The 20,196-nt window shown below is 43.7% G+C and overlaps 1 protein-coding gene across 2 annotated transcripts in view; it reads right to left on the bottom strand.

The window, feature by feature from the left end:
• LOC119965105 (AT-rich interactive domain-containing protein 5B-like) overlaps positions 1 to 20,196 on the bottom strand; it is a 105,212-nt gene that overhangs the window by 58,039 nt on the left and 26,977 nt on the right. For both annotated transcript variants that reach the window (XM_038795404.1, XM_038795405.1), the window contains 2 exons: positions 12,148 to 12,378; positions 10,708 to 10,815 (listed from right to left, as the gene is read on the bottom strand). In XM_038795404.1, the coding sequence (XP_038651332.1) occupies positions 10,708 to 10,815; positions 12,148 to 12,378 (339 nt within the window). The remainder of the gene's footprint in view (positions 1 to 10,707; positions 10,816 to 12,147; positions 12,379 to 20,196) is intronic.

The following is a 20,196-nucleotide window of genomic DNA, read 5'->3' as shown; positions in this document are numbered from 1 at the left end:
AAGGAACCAAAATGGTGGATATCGGACAAATAGAGATGAACACTCAAAAGTGGCATCACAGTCAGCACAGTGGGAAGAACGGAAGGGGTAAGTTACAGATAAGTATTTAGTTCATTGGTCGGTGAAAATGACCGGATAATCAGTTTTTGAGAGATTACTGAGATATAGATATTGGCTAGGAGACTTGCGCTAATTCCCAACTGCCCTTCAAAATAGTCTTTTGGGATCTCGTGGATTAATTGTAGAGCATCAACGTCGGCTTAATGCCCAATCCAAAAGATGGAACCTCCAATAGTGCAGGACTCTCTCAGCACTGCACTGGGGAAAAGACCTACGTTTTTAATCATGAGTATCTGAAGTCACAACCCTCTAATACACATAAGTAGGCCATTTGGTCCCTCAAGCCTGCTTCCCCAATTATTAACACCATGACTGGTCTGATTGTCACCTCAACTCTACTTTCCTGTCTATACTCCCGGAGCATTTGACATCCTTATCAATCAAAAAATCTAATTCAACCTTAAAAATATTCAACTTCCACTGCCTATGGGAACAGTATCCCTCGACAAAATAACCTTCTGAGAAACAAAATTTTCCTCATCTGTCTTAAATGGGAGTCCCCTTACTTTTATACTGTCATCTGATTCTAGTCTCTCCCACCAGGGAAGACAATGCTGTCAACATCTACCTGTCAAGTTCCCTCAGAGTCTTATCAGATCACCGCTCATTTCATCTAAACTCCAATCGATACATGCCCAACCTATCCAACCTTTTCTCATAAGTTAACCCCTTCGTCAGGAAGCATTCATGGGAACCTTCTCTGTACTGCTACATGCTTCTGTAAGCATGAAGATCAAAACTATCCTGATGTGGTCTCACCAATGCCCTGTATACTGCAGCAACATTTTCCCACTTTAATATTTATTCCCCTTGCACTAAATGGCAACATGCCATTTGCCTTCCTAATCACTTACTGCAACTACATACTAATAATGATTGTGATTTGTGCACCAGGAAACCCCAGTCGCTCTGTACCACAGAGTTCTGCAATATCTCTCTATTCAAATAATACACTGCTTTTCTCATCTCCCTGTCAAAGTGGACAAGTTCACATTTTCCTACATTCCATTTGATGAGGTAATCTATTCCTTATGCAATCAATGCAGAAGCAATGATCAAAGAAGCAGCTGGAGATGGCAGAGCACTTGTAGCAAGTAGCTAAGGATTACAAGAACTAATGGATGGACAAGTAACAGCATACATGAACTTTGAAATGAAAGTGAACATTGGGAAAACCAAAGTGATGCATATCTCAAGATCACCAAGAAATATTCATACACTCATAGAAGGAAAAGAACTGAAACAACTGCAAGAATTCAAGTGTTGAGCAAAGCATATTTGCAGACGGAAGATGCACCATAGAAACAAGGGCTGGGATTCTCCCCTACCCGGCGGGGCAGGGGGGTCCCAGCGTGATGGAGTGGTGTGAACCACTCCGGCGTCGGGCTGCCCCAAAGGAAGTTTCCGCACCTTTAGGGGCCAAGCCCTAACATTGAGGGGCTAGGCCCGCGCCGGAGTGGTTGGCGCTCCGCCGGCCGGTGGGAACGGCCTTTGGCGCCTCGCCAGTTGGGGCCAATGGGACTTTGCATGCCGGTGGAAGAGGCTTGACAGCGGCGGGACTTCAGCCCATTGCGGGCCAGAGAATCGCCAGGGGTGCCCGCCGACCGGCGCAGAGCGATTCCCACCCCCACCGAATCTCCGGTGCCGGAGAATTCGGGACACGGAGGGGGCGGGATTGACGCCGGCCCCCGGCGATTCTCCGACCCGGCGTGGGGTCGGAGAATCCCGCCCCAGAACAGGAATGTCGATGGGAAAGGCCGTATTCGATCAGAAGAAATAGTTGCTAATTGGAATGCTGAATGAACAACTCAAGAAACAACTTGTAGAGAGCCTGCTTTGGAGTGTTGTTTTGCCTGGATGTGAAACTTGGACCTTATGGGAAGAGGATACCAATTTGCGAAATGCTTTAAAATGAGGAGAAAGAAAAGATGAGTTGGACAGAGAAAGTACCAAATCATGCAAGTGCCGAGGGGAAGGAACAAACAAAGAAACTCGTTGAGCGTAATTAGGAAAAAGCAGAGTCTGAGTAGGGAACATCTTAAAGAGGAAATAGGCTTGTCAGAGACATAAAAAGGGAAGACCTTTAGAATCATTGCAATTAGGCTGGGAAAGAGAGTTTATCCAACTGTCTGGCCGAAAGGATGTATGAAGTCAATGGAGTAAAAATCCAATGGCAAGATCCAGAGATCTTTATAACTCAGCCATTTACCGAACCAAGATTTGGAAAAAGTGATTTCACTATGAATTATTTCACATGAGGCCCACCGGACCTACCACTGAACTTTGGCAGCACGATCACATATATTTATATTTAGTATGGATATTGGCATTAATATACTTCTGGGGAGGGGGGGGACACACACACTTAAACCAATACAGCTCTTTAGTCATCACATGGAGGGAAATTCCAGCGGTCGGCACAAACAAAGATGCAGTTGGTGGACACAGAACTGCTGTATGATCTACAGAAATGAAACCTTGTTCACTGCAAGATTCAGTTTCACAAAACAATACTGGCCACCTCCTTAATACTGTATTTTACTTCACTCAGATCCAATCAGGAAACCAAATCTCTCTGTTTCATTTGCACGCGCCCACAGTTCTGCTTTTTATAATCCACAGTGAAAATCTATGAATCCATGGTACAGTTGCCAGTTGTGTTTAAAGCAAGCAGTCAGCAATATGGGCACAGCTGGCACCAGTCACATGGGGCCGACTTGTTTCTGAATTCCCAGTCATCTCCTCTCTGCCAATATTTACCTGCACACACCTGCAGGAGAGGCAAGCTGATATTCTTTTGAAAAATCAGTGAGCTTGCTGGGTCCTCGGTAAAAATATACATGTTCAGCATTGCAAAAAGCTTAAACTTTGCCTCCCCCCTCCCCAGTTTTTTAACCTGCATATTGCCAAGTCATACGCAAGGCTTTCAATAGATAAAGGAAACAATTGCAGAATTTGATCCCAAAATGACAAACAATTCTGGAATCTACTGTAATAAAGCTGTTCAACTTGAAGAAGTGGTCTTGACCACAGGTCCCTATTCAGCTGAAACTTCTTTTTAAACTGTTGAGTTTTTTTAAAGCCGTTTGTCAGATTTTCCAAGTATTGTTGGTTCCATGTGCATGTTTCAGCATTACAGCCAGCTAAGCAGGTCTAGAATTTGCTGGGATTTATAGCACAGAAATGGGCCCTTTGGCCCAGCGGGTCTGTGTGAATGTTTGTGCCTTCTCTCGGTCTATTTCATTTTCCCCCAATTAGAAACCTCAGATATTCTTGCGGTTTGTCCTTCTGTCCACTTTAAAATTTTGGCGGGATTCTCCGTTGGGAGCCCAGCTCGCTACCGCTGCCAGCGAGGACGGAGAATTTGGTGCTCAGCCAAATCTCCATTCACTGCAGCCGGACCAGAGAATCCCGCCGGCGTGAAGAAAAGGAGAATCAAAGTCTATAACTGCCCAAATGGTCTTCTGTGAAGAAATGAATCTGATTGTTTCTAACTGGGAGCTACTCAAGAGCAGAGAAAAAAAAATGGGGTTGATTTTCTGGCCTCGTTGCACCCAGCGCAGATCTCTCTCTGCCGGGGGCATACTGGAAGAGCCCCTAAATGGGTTCCCAACAGGTAACCTAACAGAGTACAAACTCCCAGTCCACTGCAGCAGATATAATCTGGTTCAAGCCTGGCAAAGGCATGAATCAGATTAACGTGTTTAAATAAGCACTTAAATATGCTTTTGGTCCGCGGTATTCTCCACCACCCCCTCCCACCAGCGCAGCTTGGGGCCAGCAGGAATTATTACTGTTCTCCAGATGACCACGACCAGGGGCTCAAAGGCCAGGGACATGGCAGGGGCAATGTGGGATGTGGGTGGCAGTTTGACACTGCCAAGTGTAGGGTATTTGGCTATGCCATAGCTGGGTGTCTGGTACCAGCGATCGGAGTTGGGACCTGATGCCAGCTGGAATGGGTGGGGTCTGAAAGGAGTCCCTTTGGGAGGACCTCGGTCAGTGATCCTTTGGGAGCGAGGGCGGGGGGGCGGAGGGGGGGGGGGGGGGGGGGGAAAGAGTAGGGGTTAACGCCAGCAGGGATGGTTGGTCAGGTATGGGGCCACTGAAGCCCAAATTCCTGTGAAGTTGTGGGGAGGAGTAGAGCTGCACTGTCACTTTGAAGTCCTTTCTAAAAGACACGCCGACCTCTGCGGAACAGGGCTTGCCTGCCTCTGCGGGTCCCACACTCACTTTTTCGGCATATTCACCCCTGGCTCTAAAGAAATGGCTAAGTGTGGGAAGACCGCGATGGAAATCACGCTGGAATAGCCACCGGTTTTCATGCCCAAATTTACACTTAGCCATTTTTTGAGAAAATTCACAAATTTCCTCCACATTCAGGATCAAAGCAAATCTTTGGACACAAATAGACAATCAACCTGCGAGTACCACTCAGACTCCCTTAGAATGCACTTGTGTAAAGACAGTTTCTCCTTGTTCAAAGTGGGCAAAGAAAGGACCCCTGTTTTACTGGTCTACTGTCGATCAAATGAAGAATGCAGAAACCTACGTAGATAAAGAAAAATACAGTTTTTGAGGGCTTCAGCCAAACATTTCCAAATCAAGTGCTGCATGAAAATAGTCACAAGCCAGCTGGTATCAGGTTGAAGGCCTTTCAGTATGACTCCACTTCCTCTTAGCAAGTGCACAGATGGTGCCCCCTGCTGTTTAATTTCTGTACAATCACAGGGATAGGTAGGGAACAAAGAAGCAACAAGTGATTGGATTGGGAAATGTGAATGAGACAAGAAAGAGTTCGCTTCGCCAGCACCAAAATAGTTTCAGTTTTATTCTACTCCCACTCGTCTGCTTCGGAAATCCTTTTTCTTATCCAAAATCGGACCATCCTAATGCACTTCTAGCTGGCATCTCACCTTCCAACCTCCAGAAATTCCAGCTTGTCCAAAGCTCTGCTGCCTGTATCCTAACTTGCACCTAGTCCCATTCATTGTCCTCCTACCCTCACATGCCTACAGTAGCTCCTTGTTGAGCAACGCCTCGATTTAAAAATTCTCATCCTTGTTTTGAAATTCCCCCATGATCTCACCTTTTCCATCTCTAAACTCTTTTACCCCTCCCCTTGTTCTCTGACCTATACAGGAGCAATATGTCAAGGAGCGTTGTCAATGGTAACTGCACAGAAAAGAGACCATTTGGACTGTGGAGCCATGCTCGCTTTCTCTGCAACAGCAAATTAGTTAGTCCCCAGTCCTCTCTGATCTTTTCCCACAGCCTTGTAAACATAATCAGGTGCCCATCCAATTCTCTTTAGAAAATCACAGTTGCACCTGCTTCCACCACACTCTCGGGCAGTGTGGGCGCGATTCTCCGCAAATGCGGCGAGTCGTAAAGGCTGCCGTGAAACTGGCCGTGTTTCACGGCAGCCTCCGCGCCCCCTCCCGGGACCCGATTCTCCCCCCCGGGCAGGGCTAGCAGCGCGGCCCCGTGAAGCACGGCATCGCGGGCTTAGCGACCGTCGCTAAGCCCGCGCGCCAAGCGTCACGGCGGCTGACGCGCACGATGACGTCAGCCGCGCATGCGCGAGTTGGACGGCTCCAACCCGCGCATGCGCGGATGATGTCATCACGCAGCTGCGTCGAAACCCGCGCATGCGCGGGCCGTCATGCCCCTCAGCCGCCCCGCGGACTGATCCTGCGGGGCGGCGGAGGAACAAATAGTGCGCGGGTATCGGACCTGCTGCCCGCGATCGGTGCCCACCGATCGCAGGCCCATGCCACCTTTGGCACAGCCGTGCCAAGGTTGTCCGGGACGGCACTTTGCGGCCGTTTTCACGAACGGTGAGAGGTGTGATTGCGTTTGTGAAAACGGCCGTAAAGGCCTGGGAACTCGTCCCATCGGCCTGCGGAGAATCGCTGTTCGCTGTAAAAAACGGCGAGCAGCGATTCGTGTCGTGGGGCGGCCGTGGGCGGGGGGGGGGTTTCCTCATGCCCAATTTGGTTCTTTTACCATTCACTTCAAATCTACATCCTCTGCTTCTCCATCCATCTGGAGAACTGCTTATCTTTTCTACTCTCGCTAGAGCTCTCATGAGTTTAAGCACCTCTATTAAATCTCCTCTCAACCTTCCCAAAGGACAACCCATTTCACCAGCCTGCCTATGTCCTCCTGAAGTCTATAACAAGCATTAGCAGTCTCCTGCAATGAGATACAAGACAGGATGGAGGATGCAACTTAACAATGACAAGAAATATGGTACAGGTTAAGAATGATACAAGGAGCAAAAGCCCGTATGATAACTGAGCGATCTTAGTGGCTTCCAACAAATTAACGATAATTATGCAAAACAGCAAGTACTGCAAAATTGGAAAGAATTTTGGGTGTACACGGAGGTGCCAGACAGGGGACAATGAGTTCTATCTCATAGATGGATATGCATAGAAAAGGTGCTTCCTGATGCAACTCATAAGGCCAAGGTTCGGCTGGAGGCACGAGTTTTTGAAGAAAACCTGGCTGACCAAGATATAAGGGTTCATTCACCGATGGCAGGAAAGGCTAATTTGAATTCTTGGCTCTGTTAGCTGCAAATGCAAGTCGTAGAGTTAAAAGCTGCTTTCTTACAGGGACATCAGCTTCAAAAGATAATTTTTCTTTGTCCTCCGAAAGAGATGGAAAACACAGAAAAGATACTCTGGAAGTTAAATAAATATGTACATGGATTGAATGACACCTCCAGAGTTTGGTATTTCTCAGTGAGGTTGGTTGTGTTAAAGTTGGGCTGTCTTCAGTTGGAAGCAGATCCTGAAATGTTTTATTGGCAGCACGGTGGGAAACCTTTGGGCATCTTCATGGTGCATATAGATGATTTTTTGTTGTGTGGTAGTAGCGAATTTGAAAATACTGTTATTAACAAGCTTAGAATGGAATTCAAGATTGGAAGTCAGGCCTCGGGTGCATTCAAATACATTGGGTTAGAAATCAGGTAGAGTGCGTTAGATGTCACTCTTCATGAGCAGCCTTGGAGAATATTAACCCAGTAGCAAATACCCTTGGTAAGGCTTCACAAAAGGATAGAGTAGCTTCTGGAATGGAAAATGAGGAACCCCGAAGTTTAATTGGGCAGCTGAATTGGTTAGCTAGACAAACAAGTCAGGTTGCCAGTTTTGATGTTTTAGAGCCAAGTACTAAAATGAACAGTCCCAAAGTTGAAGAAATTGTTCAAGCAAACAAAATATTGGCAAAATTAAAATTGGGGAATTGTGTTTTGAAAATCCCATACAACTGAAACTGATTGTTTACGGTGACGCATTTTATGCTAATAGTTGTGGTGGCTTTTTGAGTGCGGGAGCATTTGAAATTTTTCTCCTGGGGAAGAAAGGTAAATGTTGCACTTTGGTATGGGAAATTAAAAAGATACGAAGAGTGATTAAAAACTACATTGGTAGCGGAGACACTTGCCCTAGCGGAGGCAGTAGATATGGCACTTTTTATATCCGGGTTCCTGACTGAAATTTTAAATGGAACAGGGTATCCGGGAACACTACCTACAGAATGTCACATAGACAATACGTCCCTTTGAGAGAATGTCCACTATATGAAAAGTGGCAATGAAAAGACTACAAATTGACATAACAAACAAAAAACAAATGCTAGATAACAGGGAGATCGACTAGATGAAGTGGGCTGAAAGCAGTTGCCAATTATCTGACTGTCTGATGCAAACAGGGCTAGCTTGAACAAATTATCTGAAATTGTTAAAGAGGGGCATCTTTTCCTAGAAGGAAGGGAATGTTAGGGTGGTTTAAAAAAAAAATAAGGGGAAGTAGGGTGCATTTATTTTCGAAAAGAAAATATATACATTTGTATTATGTAAATTTTACATCAAACTTAAAGATTTTTTCTTTAAGAAGGGGAATCTGTTGAGACAGCATAGGTAAGACAGCATAGGTAAGACAGCATAGGTAAGACAGCATAGGTAAGACAGCATAGGTAAGACAGCATAGGTAAGACAGCATAGGTAAGACAGCATAGGTAAGACAGCATAGGTAAGACAGCATAGGCAGACAGAGAAGACAGGTAGACAGACAGAGATACAGGTGGCACTGTGGAGTTGGAAAAGTGATAGTAGAACACAATAAAATCGAGTGTTGAAGTCAAGACTTGCTTTTTAGTTCTTATTACAGAGACACCATCAGAGCTTAACATCAATATTCATGTTGCATTTGGACTCTCAGAGGCATTTATAAGGTGCCAGACAGAGGTTGTTAAACACTAGGAATTAAGAGTAATATATCAGCATAGACAGAGGATTGGTTAACAGACAGAAATCAAAGTAGGAATAGATGAATTATATTTTGTGACCGGTCTCACTTTGTGTCACATCACAATGATTGATACTTGGCCCTCAACTCTTTGTAACCTGTATCAATGACTTAAGATGAAAGGTCTGAGAGTTATAAGTCCAAGTTTTCTGACAATACAAAGCTAGGTGGAAAAGTAAGCTTTGAGGAGTACATAAAGAGGGAGTATTATGACATAGATTGGCTAAGTGATGGAGTATGAAGGTGGCAGATGAGTGCAATGTGAGGAGGTGGGAAATTATCCACTTTGACAGAAAAAATAGAAAGTAGATTTCCCCCCCAAATGAGTGATTAGTGAATGTTGGTATGTACAGGAATTTGCGTGTACTCGGACGCAAATCACAAAGTTAACATGCACATGCAGCAAATAATTAGGAAGGCAAATTGTACGTTAGTTTTGTGGAGTTTGCAGACAAAGATAAGGAGGTTTTGCTGCAATTATACAGTTTTGGTGAGACTGGAGCTATGTATACAGTTTGTCTCCTTACCCAAAGAAGGATAATTGGATTGCTCCAGAGTTTGGTGTTTCTCCGTGGGGTCAGTTTTGGGTGCCACAAAGGTTCAATAGATTGATTCCTGGAGATGAGAGGGCTGTCCTATGAGGAGAGGTTGCGAAAAATGAACTTGTATTCTCTATTGTTCAGAAGAATGGAAAGTAATCTCATAGAGCACCTGATAGGGTAGTTGCTGAGAGGATGTTTCCCACGTTCAGAAAGTCTGGAACTCGGGGTCATCTCGGAATAAAGTGTTGGCCTTCAGGATTGAGACAAGCAGGAATTTATTCATTCAGAGTGTTGTGAGGTTTTAAGCTCACCGTTACAGAAACTAACCTTTTAATTCCAGATTTTATTAAATTAGTGTCAAATTCTCCAACTGCCATGGCGGGATTTGACCTCACATCTCTAGACACTCCAGACCTCTGGATTACTAGTCCAGTACAATAAACACTATGTTACCTTATCCTGTATAACCTCCTCCTGCTGCTATTTTTTTTATTTCCATTGTCTCCCAGTCGAGCAACACTTTGAAAATTCTCATCCCCATTTTCAAATCCCTCCATGCTCTTAACCCTATTTCCTCAAACATTGCACAAAAGCGTTAATCTGTTTGAAAGCTTGGTGATATCAGGTATACGTAACTAATATAGTGAGCTGCTCCTGTAATACAGCAGAGTCAGCAAACTGCATCCTGTCACTGAAGTGGAACAGCCCTCCGTTACAATGCTAGGAAGACCGGACATGGTCAGAAATCTGATTGAATAGACTGCGTGTACAGTGTACAGTGGTGACATGATTAAGAACAGGGACATTGAGCTGGCCAAGGGAAGTAAGCGTAGTATGTGCTGACCAGTTCAGGGCTGCCTGTGTGCTGTTTTGTTTCTGGTATGAAAAGGACAAGCACTCGGGTTGTTTAATGTGGGCACATTTGGAGGAAAGAGGGAGGGGGAACACCAGGAGGAAGGGACCAGTCCTAGTGTACATTTCAAATTGCTTCCCCACCACTCTTGTAGACAAGTGGATGGTGATTAAGAATCATTCTCTCTCTAAGACGATGTGAAGTGATGAGGTCAACTTCCATCTCTCGACCCCCATCACTCTGACTGCAAACCACCATCTCAGCAAAGACTAGGAACTGAATAATGGAGCGTTCTGGCCTGTACAACGTCACTCTCCATTTTACCAAACTATTTAGTGTATGTTAATTTGACCAGATCACCCAAGAAATTGAACCGCCCTCCTTAAAGCTCAAAATTAAATTTTATCTGATCGCACGCCTGTGAAGCGGCTTGGGGGCATTTGACTACATTGAAGTTGCGATACAAAATGTTGTTGTAGAATAGATCCTGACTCTTCCTAATAGCATCTCTTCACTTACTCTGACTAGAAAGAAGACTGCGAATGGGAATAGAGTTGATTCCTGAGTCTAGTAATATCTCACCGTAAGGCAGCAAATAGTGCCTCCAGAATCTAAACGGAGCCACACCTGTTGAGGGTCATAAGTGAAATGGATTTCATGTGATCCCGAGGTCACATTATGAGCATCAGTGGGAGAATATCCCTTGGCTACTGGTTGAAGTGCCTGCACATATTGGACACACTTTGAATTAATTAGCTAATTCCTACTTTAGATTGCTAGACAGAATGCCGCAGGTAAATAAATGGTGCATCACACTTTAGAATAGAAAAGCAATGTTACATTGTCAACCTGACTATAATGCCAAATTTACCTCCTGTCAGTTGAAGGTGCAGCAACGTCAGTGATCGTGGTTGTGTAGTAATTTGCAGTCTTGTCCGCACCACTCTCCCGGCTGAAGTACGCGTCAAGACACGAGGTGCTAAAAGAGGACAGAAAAATCATACACTTTTCCCCAAGTTCAGTCACACAAATGCACTCCCCCATTTATGTCATCACAGTTACATTTGGGTTTAGCTTAATACAGAGGGAAAAATTTCCTGCAACGGTTTTCCTGCTCATCCTCCACAACTTCAGTTAAAAAATGTGAAAAGAAGTTACAGTGGATGAATGGAAAACCCCCACCTCACTCCAAAGCCCGAATGTTTAAAGCACAACAAAATTAATTTCAGGGTCAAGTGCCCTCTATATTCATCTCATTCAGCAATCTTTGGGAAGGTAGAAACAAGGAAGTCAAAAGGAAGTCATTGTGTCTGGGCTGTCTGCCATTTTCAACTGGCAATGGCATCAGGCATTCAATATAGCCACAAAATCTGTGGAGGCACTTTTAATAGTTGCACCAAATCGTCACATGTTTGCCATCAATAGCTGCGCAGCAACGGCGGCCATAAGAAATGTTCCCTATAATTCGCATAACCGTGCAAAAACCTAAAAGTTCATGGGCAGTGCTTGCACAAAATTGATTCTTTTAAGTTACCACAGCCTTGCAATAAACATTAAAGGGATCGGGCACTTAACTGAATCACTCAGACTGCAAAATGAAAATAGAGGAAAACAGGTCACAAGAGATCCCTGCCGTTTGCTACGGGTGAAAATTAAAGGGTCAGAAAGCAAGTCGATCCTTGAAAGACTAGAACAGTCATAGATCACAGAATTTACAGTGCAGAAGGAGGCCATTCAGTCCATCAAGTCTGCACCAGCTCTTGGAAAGAGCACTCCACTTAAGCCCACACCTCCACCCTATCCCCGTAACCAGTTACCCCACCTAACCTAAGGGCAATGTAGCATGGCCAATCCACCTAACCCTGCACATCTTTGGGCTGTGGGAGGAAACTGGAGCATCCGGAGGAAATCCACGCAGACACGGGGAAAGTATAGACTCCGCGCTGACAGTGACCCAAGCCAGGAATCGAACCTGGGACCCTGGCGCTGTGAAGCAACTATGCTAACCACTATGCTATTGTGCTGCTCCCTATGCTACCATGCTGTCCCTCAAAGTCTTGATCAAATGTTTTTTTCAATTATTCTCTCTATCGTTGTGGTCAGTGCTTCCTTCAATACCTGGCAGTGATTGGAATTGTGGGCTCATGGCCCCATTTCAAGACACAAGATTTCATTTTAACATGGACAATTTCACATCGGACAGTGAGACTACAATTCACATTGTGGAACAAACGTGCTGAACTGTCGATTTAAATCAAAGCAAGGAAATAAACTCATACAGGAAAGGGAATGACAAACCTTCCAAACTCACCAAACTCATCACATATGGATTTGTTATCCCCTAGCGTTGGGTGTTCAAATGTTTCACGACAGTAAAGAATCTTGGTGTTCCGGTTAACCAAAAGGACCCCTCCAAGAGCCAATAGCTGTGCTTCACTGACACTGTCAGCAGACGCTTTCTGAATTCTTTTCCGTATGGCCCGATAGCGACAGTACTGGGGGTAGCTTAATATTTTAACTCGTGGTCGATCATCTTTAAATCCTAAAACACAAATAAGTTACTCTGATGATATCAAAGGCTTGCCTGCACCAATTCATCACAAGTAGTTGACCTGAGCTTTAACCTGACTACGTATGGACAGTGGTTACCTCATGGGTGACGTCACCATAGCAGATGTGAAAAATGATCCAACTTACAAGACATAAAGTTCCCATGCGTATCTCTACCATTGCAGTGGTCTGTCCAGGAGTCAGTTCTGTGAAGCACAGGGTGGGAAACAATCTTTGCTATCTGAATTGATTCATTTCAAGCAACCACGGTCCATACCTTCCATTGCTTAAACGCACATTGGGGATGGGGAGCAGAGCAATCTGATAAGAGTGGATCATCAGCCCATAGTATAACTGGTCCAATTTTCATCTCCATGATTTCAACGGGACAAAATCAAGTGGACTCAACAATAAGCATGTAATCTGTTCCAACAGATAATTGCCTGGGCAGTAAACAATGACAATTGGCCCAAGGTGTTGCATTCTTACCAAATACAACTTCTGAAAGCAAATAACTCCACCCCAACACAAGCACAGGTCCTCACACACCTGATGCACACATCTCTATTCCAAACCTGCTCTATTAAATACATGCACATGACCAAGTCCTACTTGCCAACCTCAGCATTCGCACATCTTTCTGATATAGAGTACTGCCCCTCGCATGTTGCCTACTTGGTCCGATAATATTGCTGTTCAGTAGCTTTGAGAATAGTCTCAACTTGACCTACCAGATTTCATCTAAAACACCAACCCAAATTGTGGGGCACTGGCAATCATCAACATAGAAACATTCAGCCAAGGAAACCTGGGGAACAATTTATTGAATCTCTATGAGATTATATAATGTCTCTTTCCCCATTGTTGCCTGCCACTGATGCCACCTACTTGCAGGGAGTAAGGCTGGTGCGTCTACCTTTGTGTTTCCCTGAAGCATCTACTAGTTTGGCATGAGAACAGACAACAAACCCCCACTGAGAGATGGAATTGTGGTAAAACACAGCAATAGTAATCCAAAAGCGAAATACAAATGATAATTTGGATACACATCAACCATATTCTGGTGGGGGAGGGAATGAGAGGAGAATCCATAGAATTCCTACAATGTAGGAGGAGGTGATTTGACCCATCGAGTCTGCATCGATCCTCTTAAAGAGCACCCTACGTAGGCCCACTCCCCTGTCCTAACCCCGTAACCCCACCTAAGCTGCACATCTTTGGACTAAGGGGCATGGCCAATCCAGCTAACTTGCAAACCTTTGAACTGTGGGAGGAAACGGAGCACCCAGAGGAAACCCACGCACAGTGAGAATGTGCAAACTCCACACAGATAATCACTCAAAGCCAGAATCGAATCCGGATACTTGATGCCGTGAGGCAGCAGTGCTAATCACTGTGTCACCATGCCACCAAGACATTAAGAACATGCAGGAGCAAGGCCTTAGTGCTGCCAGGAATTGAGAGCAATAAAATGATCTGGATAAACAGATGAATGCAAATTAATAAACTGGTTCTATAAAGGTTAAGTTGTTGAAGTATACTCTTAAAACGTACTGCGGTTACCTAGCTCCTGGTGCTTGGAGTCTATCGAATAGGCATTGAAAATTAAAGTAACAAAAAGATTCACCGGGCCACAGGACAATGTAATTTTCTAATGAGAGTATTCTGCCATTTCCCAAACTTACAACTTAAAAAAAAGTGTGACCCAGAAAACAGAGAATTGACAAATAAAATAATTAGTTCATTAAAGGCAAAAATGGTGATAGAACAGACAAAACAGGTTTTATATACACAAAACATTGGATCATTATCCCAATGTCAAACTGTCAGATTTCCTAGATTACAACAGTGACCACACTTCAAAATAAAAAGAATGTCCTTACTTTAACATTGGGATGAATGTAAAAAATTGATATATATTATATTCTGTTGCAGTAATGTTATTTCAAAACCCCAATTTAAAATACAGACAGACAATATGTCTGCTAAAGCTGTAAGAAAAGAGTTGTAAATGGTGAGATAATTATTCATTCCAACCACTTACTTGGTTATAGATAAAGGGCTAATGGAGTCATGTTTTGATTGCTGGAGATTCCCTGGAGTGTAGAAAATTTATGAGAGGTTGTATTTAGTCCTAGCTAAGCAGATCACAGAACGTAGTGAAATACAGATCATGTAATTAATGGGAGGAGTCAGGTTTGTCTATAGTTTTGCAGTCTGTTATAAGATTTTAAGTTCAACAGCAGTTTTATCAAATGTTGTTAGATTGAGCAGAGGTGTACTGGATCTGCTCTTGAAAAGAACTCGCCCCAAAAGTCATCGACACAGCTAAGCAAGTAACCTGTTTGTTAACTTTATTTGTAAGTGACATTTGAACTAAATTGGGTTGCTTAATTGGAGTTAGTAGCAAGTATAGATAGTAAGGTCAAGTTTTTCCTTTTGGCTAAGAACTGTTCAACTGGTAATTATAAAGTTATTTCTCTGATATTAATGTGGTTAATTTGGTGTTTAAATTAAAGTTTATTTTCACATAAAAGATACCTATTGGTCAGAGTCATCGCTCCAGAGGTGAAATATCCTCTCCTCACAGTTTTATAATTACAAATTATTTGGTGTTCTTGTCCAGCATCCTCGCAAATGTTGGGATCTGGTCCAGTATCCTAACAACCGGTTTTGGGACGCCTAGGTTGTGAAAGGCATTATATAAAGGCAATAAATAAATAAATTGGATGCAAATAATTTTTTAAAACCAAAATAACGCTAATTAGTCAGCTGGTTTAAGCAGTGAGTAGTAGTTGGACTGTACGGAGCAAAAAGGTACAACATTCCATCCCTGTTCTGAGGTTAGTTTATCTCAAGACAGGATAAACGATATTGGTGTATCACTCAGTTTTAGTGTCCCAGCATCAAAGAGCAGAAAGTGTCAGGTTTGGTATTCCTGACTGCTGTCCAGCATTGCCTGCAAAAAAAGCATGAAATTTGAACCTCTGGCAGGGACAGTAATGGACAACAGCACATGTCTCCCTTGACCAAATAACCAGCTGGCACTCAAAATGGTTGAAGTGAACGTCCATTTGAACAAAGTGGAGAAGAAATACCTCAAGTACCATTCTCAGAAAGAGTGGAGAAAATCAACAGGATTAGAAAGGATGAAGAATTGGGCATTCCACCCACCCGTTTGTGTGAAGTATCTATTCCTAATTTCCACCTCGTTTAACTTTTCCTGACTATCTTGAGGAACTGGAACCAGAAAACAAGGTGATATAAATTTCCTTTGTTCTCTCAGAATTCAGTTTGACCTCCACTTGCAAATGATTATATCCAGCTGAATGAGGGTATTATTCTGAAGAAAGAGCACTTTTTTTCTTTGGTGAAAAAATGCCTTGCTTTTACTCTTTGTGGACAACCAAGTTCCCTACGCACAAGGAATACCATCACCATATTTAAAAGACTTCAAGGCAAGCAGCTGATAAATTTACAGTTTGCCAATATTAATCACCCCTTTTCTCCATGTGGGGATTCACCTTTTTTCTCCCATGTCAAGAGATCCCAGGCACAAACTAGTAACAGAAAATATTCAGGGCCAACAGTTTGATAGGGATACTGCTGATGTTTAGGCGTTGCAGCTTCACAGTTTATCAGCATAGATGACCCGTCAATCATCAGTGCATCAGAATTTGCCACAGAGGATTTGACTTGGGGTTCCAACCTGCTATGTGGTATTTCATAGAATCATAGAAATCTATAACATGGAAGAGACCATTTAACCCACTGTGTCCACGTCAGCCAATAAGTAGAGATCCAGCCTAATGAAACTAGTCTGCAGCTCTGGAGGTTACTGCAAGTGCATGTCCAAGTGCATTTCCAAGCAGTGAGCTCCACTGTTAGGAGACTAAGATCTTACACTGTATATCAGTGTTTTTCAAACTTTTTTTGCTGGGACCCACTTTTGTCCAACAGGCTAATCTTTGGGACCCACGCTAGTCGACGTTCGTGACCCAGGCCAGTCGATCTTCGCAACCTACAACAGCCGTCGTTCGAGACCAACCATTATTTCTTGCCTTTAATGCAACAGATGAGCCTGTTTGATACTCACTATTTCATCTGCTTTGTCATTCAATGTTACATTTCTGCTAAGGACTTCAACTGACGATTTACGTTCTTGCTGACTCCTTTTTAAGAGGTTTGTCTTCGAACTCACCATGCCTTTGACGTTTTGAGGGTTGTTAAGCTTTAATTTACCAGTAACTCCCTGCATACAGCACACATGGGCTTTACATCCTGATTTACATTGGCACAATTAAGAAAGTCACAACTCAATAAATTATTTTTATACTGCTTTGTTCCTGACTTCAGTTTTTTCTTTGTTGGGTTTTCACGAGAAGCCTTGGAGCTCAGCGTACAGCTCACACCAGCGCCGCTTTGTTCTTCCGTGGACTCTCCTGTGAAGGTCTCTCCAGCAGATTCAGTTGTGGGATCCTGGCCTGTTTGTGTCACTGATCCTCTCTTCCTTATTACAAAATGACCCATCTTCAGTTCTTCACACAATCCCGTTGCTTTCTTGCAGGCAGCTATAAATGGAGGATCTTTCCTGGATAGTTTTGCACCCAAAGCATGGATGTACAGGGCACGTGATGTCAGTGTACATGCCATGCTCATGACTTCTGCCGGGAAGAGTCCATCGTTTGCATTTAAAGAACAGTCGCAGCCAGCATTCTGAAAAGCCTATTGTGGCTGTTGGACGCTTCTCCTGCGATCTGGAATGCCACAACTGATCGCTCTGCGACCATCCCGACACCCACTGCGATCCTGAGTTTGAAAAGCCATACTGTATATGATAAAATATGTATATAGGTCTGCTGATCGCTATTCCTGAAATTTAAAAAATTGAACAAAGACCTGTAAAATGGCTGAAACTGTGTCTGCTTGAAACTCCTGAACAAAAGAAACCACACGGCAGTTTCAGTGAAACTCACCCCTTGTTATATCCGACGAGCTACTAACAACCACTTGCAGACTGTGCTGCCCAACTTCAATAAGGAACTAATACAAAGGTCATTTGTATTTGATAACCCAGACTGGCCAGTAGAGACGAAACTTCGATGAAGACAACGGTCTCTGCAACATTCCCTTTGACCATAATGGCTGAGATGTTATCAACCTGGAACACAAAGCCAATTTCCAGACACTGGATAAACATCCCTTGTTGAAGACATCGTGGAGGTAAAGTCACGTGACATGGGCCTCTGGCTTGTGGAACAAGCAATATTGCCTTGTTGAACTAGATAGTCTGCTGTGTAACATCGGCAGAGCAGGTCACACCAAAGGAGTTCTGTCCCAGGTTGGACACGTGGCCCCATCTACCCTGCCTCTACTGGAAGTCTGCCTTGGCGTACAGGACAGATTCAAAACAGAAAGTGTTGGTTTATAGACCCCCGACATCCGTGAAGGAATGCCATTCCACAAACACTTCGATTCCAGACTCTGGAACCCACATTAAACAGTATTACTTTTCTGGATCATCACTGGACCATAAATCCTCAATTTCCTCAAATCTCCTCTGCATCTTTTCTAGTATAATTTCAAATTTCCTATGGTGTGATGCCAGAATTGCATACAGTACACCAGCTGTGGTCTAACTAGTGTTTTATTCAGTTCTAGCATAACCTCTTACTGTTTATATTTTAGTATGATATAGGCAAATGTCTGGGGATTCTCCAGTCCATCAGCCACGTTTTCCTGAACGGCGCACCTCTGCTAAGAGTGGGATTGTCCATTCCCTCAGCCATTGGCACCATCACATGCCATCTGGAAACCTGCGGGAGAGGGTACGCTGTTGGCAGACCGGAGATCCAGCCAACAAAGAATTCTGCTTCCTGTGTGCCTTTGTAATCACCTTATCTGCTTGTCCAGCCACCTTCAGGGACCTTCATCTCACTTCTTAGTAACCTATCATTTATTGTGAGTTGCCTTGCCTTTTTAGCCTTCTCAAAATGAATTGCCTCACATTTCTCCAGAATAAACTCCATTTTCCACTGTTCTGCCCACCTGACTAGCCCACCGTTGTCTTTCTGCAGTCTGCAGCTTTCCTCTTCATCAGCTACCATATGAGCAATTTTTGTATTGTCACCTTGGAGCCATTTCGACTACTTACCTCACTCTTTCTGCTTCCGGAGAATGGTAATTAGATGATTGACAACTGTTAAGCACTTAAGGAAACAGATAACGGGCCCATCACAAGAGATGTTACATACAGTGTAACCCATTGGGTGCTCATACGCATTAAGGAAGGTGCTTCGGCCTATCAAGATTCAAGAAATACGAAAAGCCAACAAGTTCAGAAACCTCATCTATCCAGCCTCTGTACATAAACAACATGTACTAAAATAGCAGAGAAAGCCAAAGAAACAATTCTCTCTGGGAATGATGGGAAAGATTCAAACATCAGCTACTTCAACCTCAAAAGCAGAAACATGAACCCAGGTACAATGTGATTTTAAAATAAAATAATTGGAATGCCATACATAATAGGATTCTATTGATCCTGATCAGCTGGCAAACCACTTCCATTTACTATGATAGGTGTTCAATTGGAGACACATTCTTAAAGCTAAAGTATACATCACTGATGGAAGAACATTTGTTTACCTTCCGTACTCTGATCTCATGGGATGTCAACATTACTTATACCTCCAGAGTTCCGATCACCTGTGCTGAATGAGTTGGAGGGATATTTTATAGTCTCGCAATGTGCTCAACAGAACGCTGAGGCTTTTTAAAAAATAATCACTACATGACAGCAAGGCACAGGTCAAGACAAAGTCCATCCTTCTTGGTGAGTCGTCAATGTGATGCAGACTTATTCCTTAAACATCAGAAAGACTATTCAAACTGCGCAATTTTTGAATCCTTCTATATACCACTGGAGGGACCAGTTAGTGCAGTTGGCTGGATGGCAAGCGCGTGCATCAGATTAACACCAATAGTATGCCATTCAGTCCCTTTTCCAGTCGAGATAGACTTGGGGCTGGTCTCCCCACTCTACTGGTGGTACAATTACAGAACTTTGGGGTGGTTCAGCAAATTATTGTCTTTGGGTAGAGGTCTCAAGAAGATGTGTCGGGTTGGTATACATTTTGGTCTATGGTGCTTCGACCCTGGACGACAGTGACAACCAATGAGGCAATTACAGGACCGAGAATCACAATCACAATATTACAGCTCTATTCCTGACCTGTAGCCCTTTCAAGCTCTCACTAAATATGCAGAATACGTTTTACAGCACTGAACCAAAATTTAGTCCACCTACTCGCTGAAGAAGCAGTCCGGCTGTCTGCACAAGGCTAGGGTTATTCGAATTCAGAGTCCTATAAATGTCAGTTCCAGTGCTCACCATTATTAGAAGTCACTTTATTTCATGACAAGGCTGAGCTCCACTTTAAAACTTAGCAATTGCTGGATTTGTATCTATGCAGTGTCCTGCTGAGCTAATTATAGAGGTAAAGCTACAACTAAGTAATAAACACGTGATTAACCTTGGCTGCTGTCACAGAGCCAAACAAGAGCACTCTGTTCAGTTAATGGGACCCCACTACGTCAAATCTCAAGTACATATCTGTAGGACTTGATTATTCCAGATGAAAATGCATGCCCACGATGGTCAAAGTTACCAGCCAGTTCCCTGAACATACACTGAAGTCCACTCTGTGCATGGGACGAGGCAAAATCTTTCAATAAACTAGCAATTTTCATGTTGACACCAGAAGAGGTTAATCCATTGTCTGCTACACAGCACCACTTTGTCCCCCAC

This window comes from Scyliorhinus canicula, chromosome 4 (assembly GCF_902713615.1).
Source record: "Scyliorhinus canicula chromosome 4, sScyCan1.1, whole genome shotgun sequence".
NCBI lineage: Eukaryota > Metazoa > Chordata > Chondrichthyes > Carcharhiniformes > Scyliorhinidae > Scyliorhinus > Scyliorhinus canicula.
The sequence above is the reverse complement of the archived record's forward strand: the minus strand, read 5'-3'. Positions and strand labels throughout refer to the sequence as shown.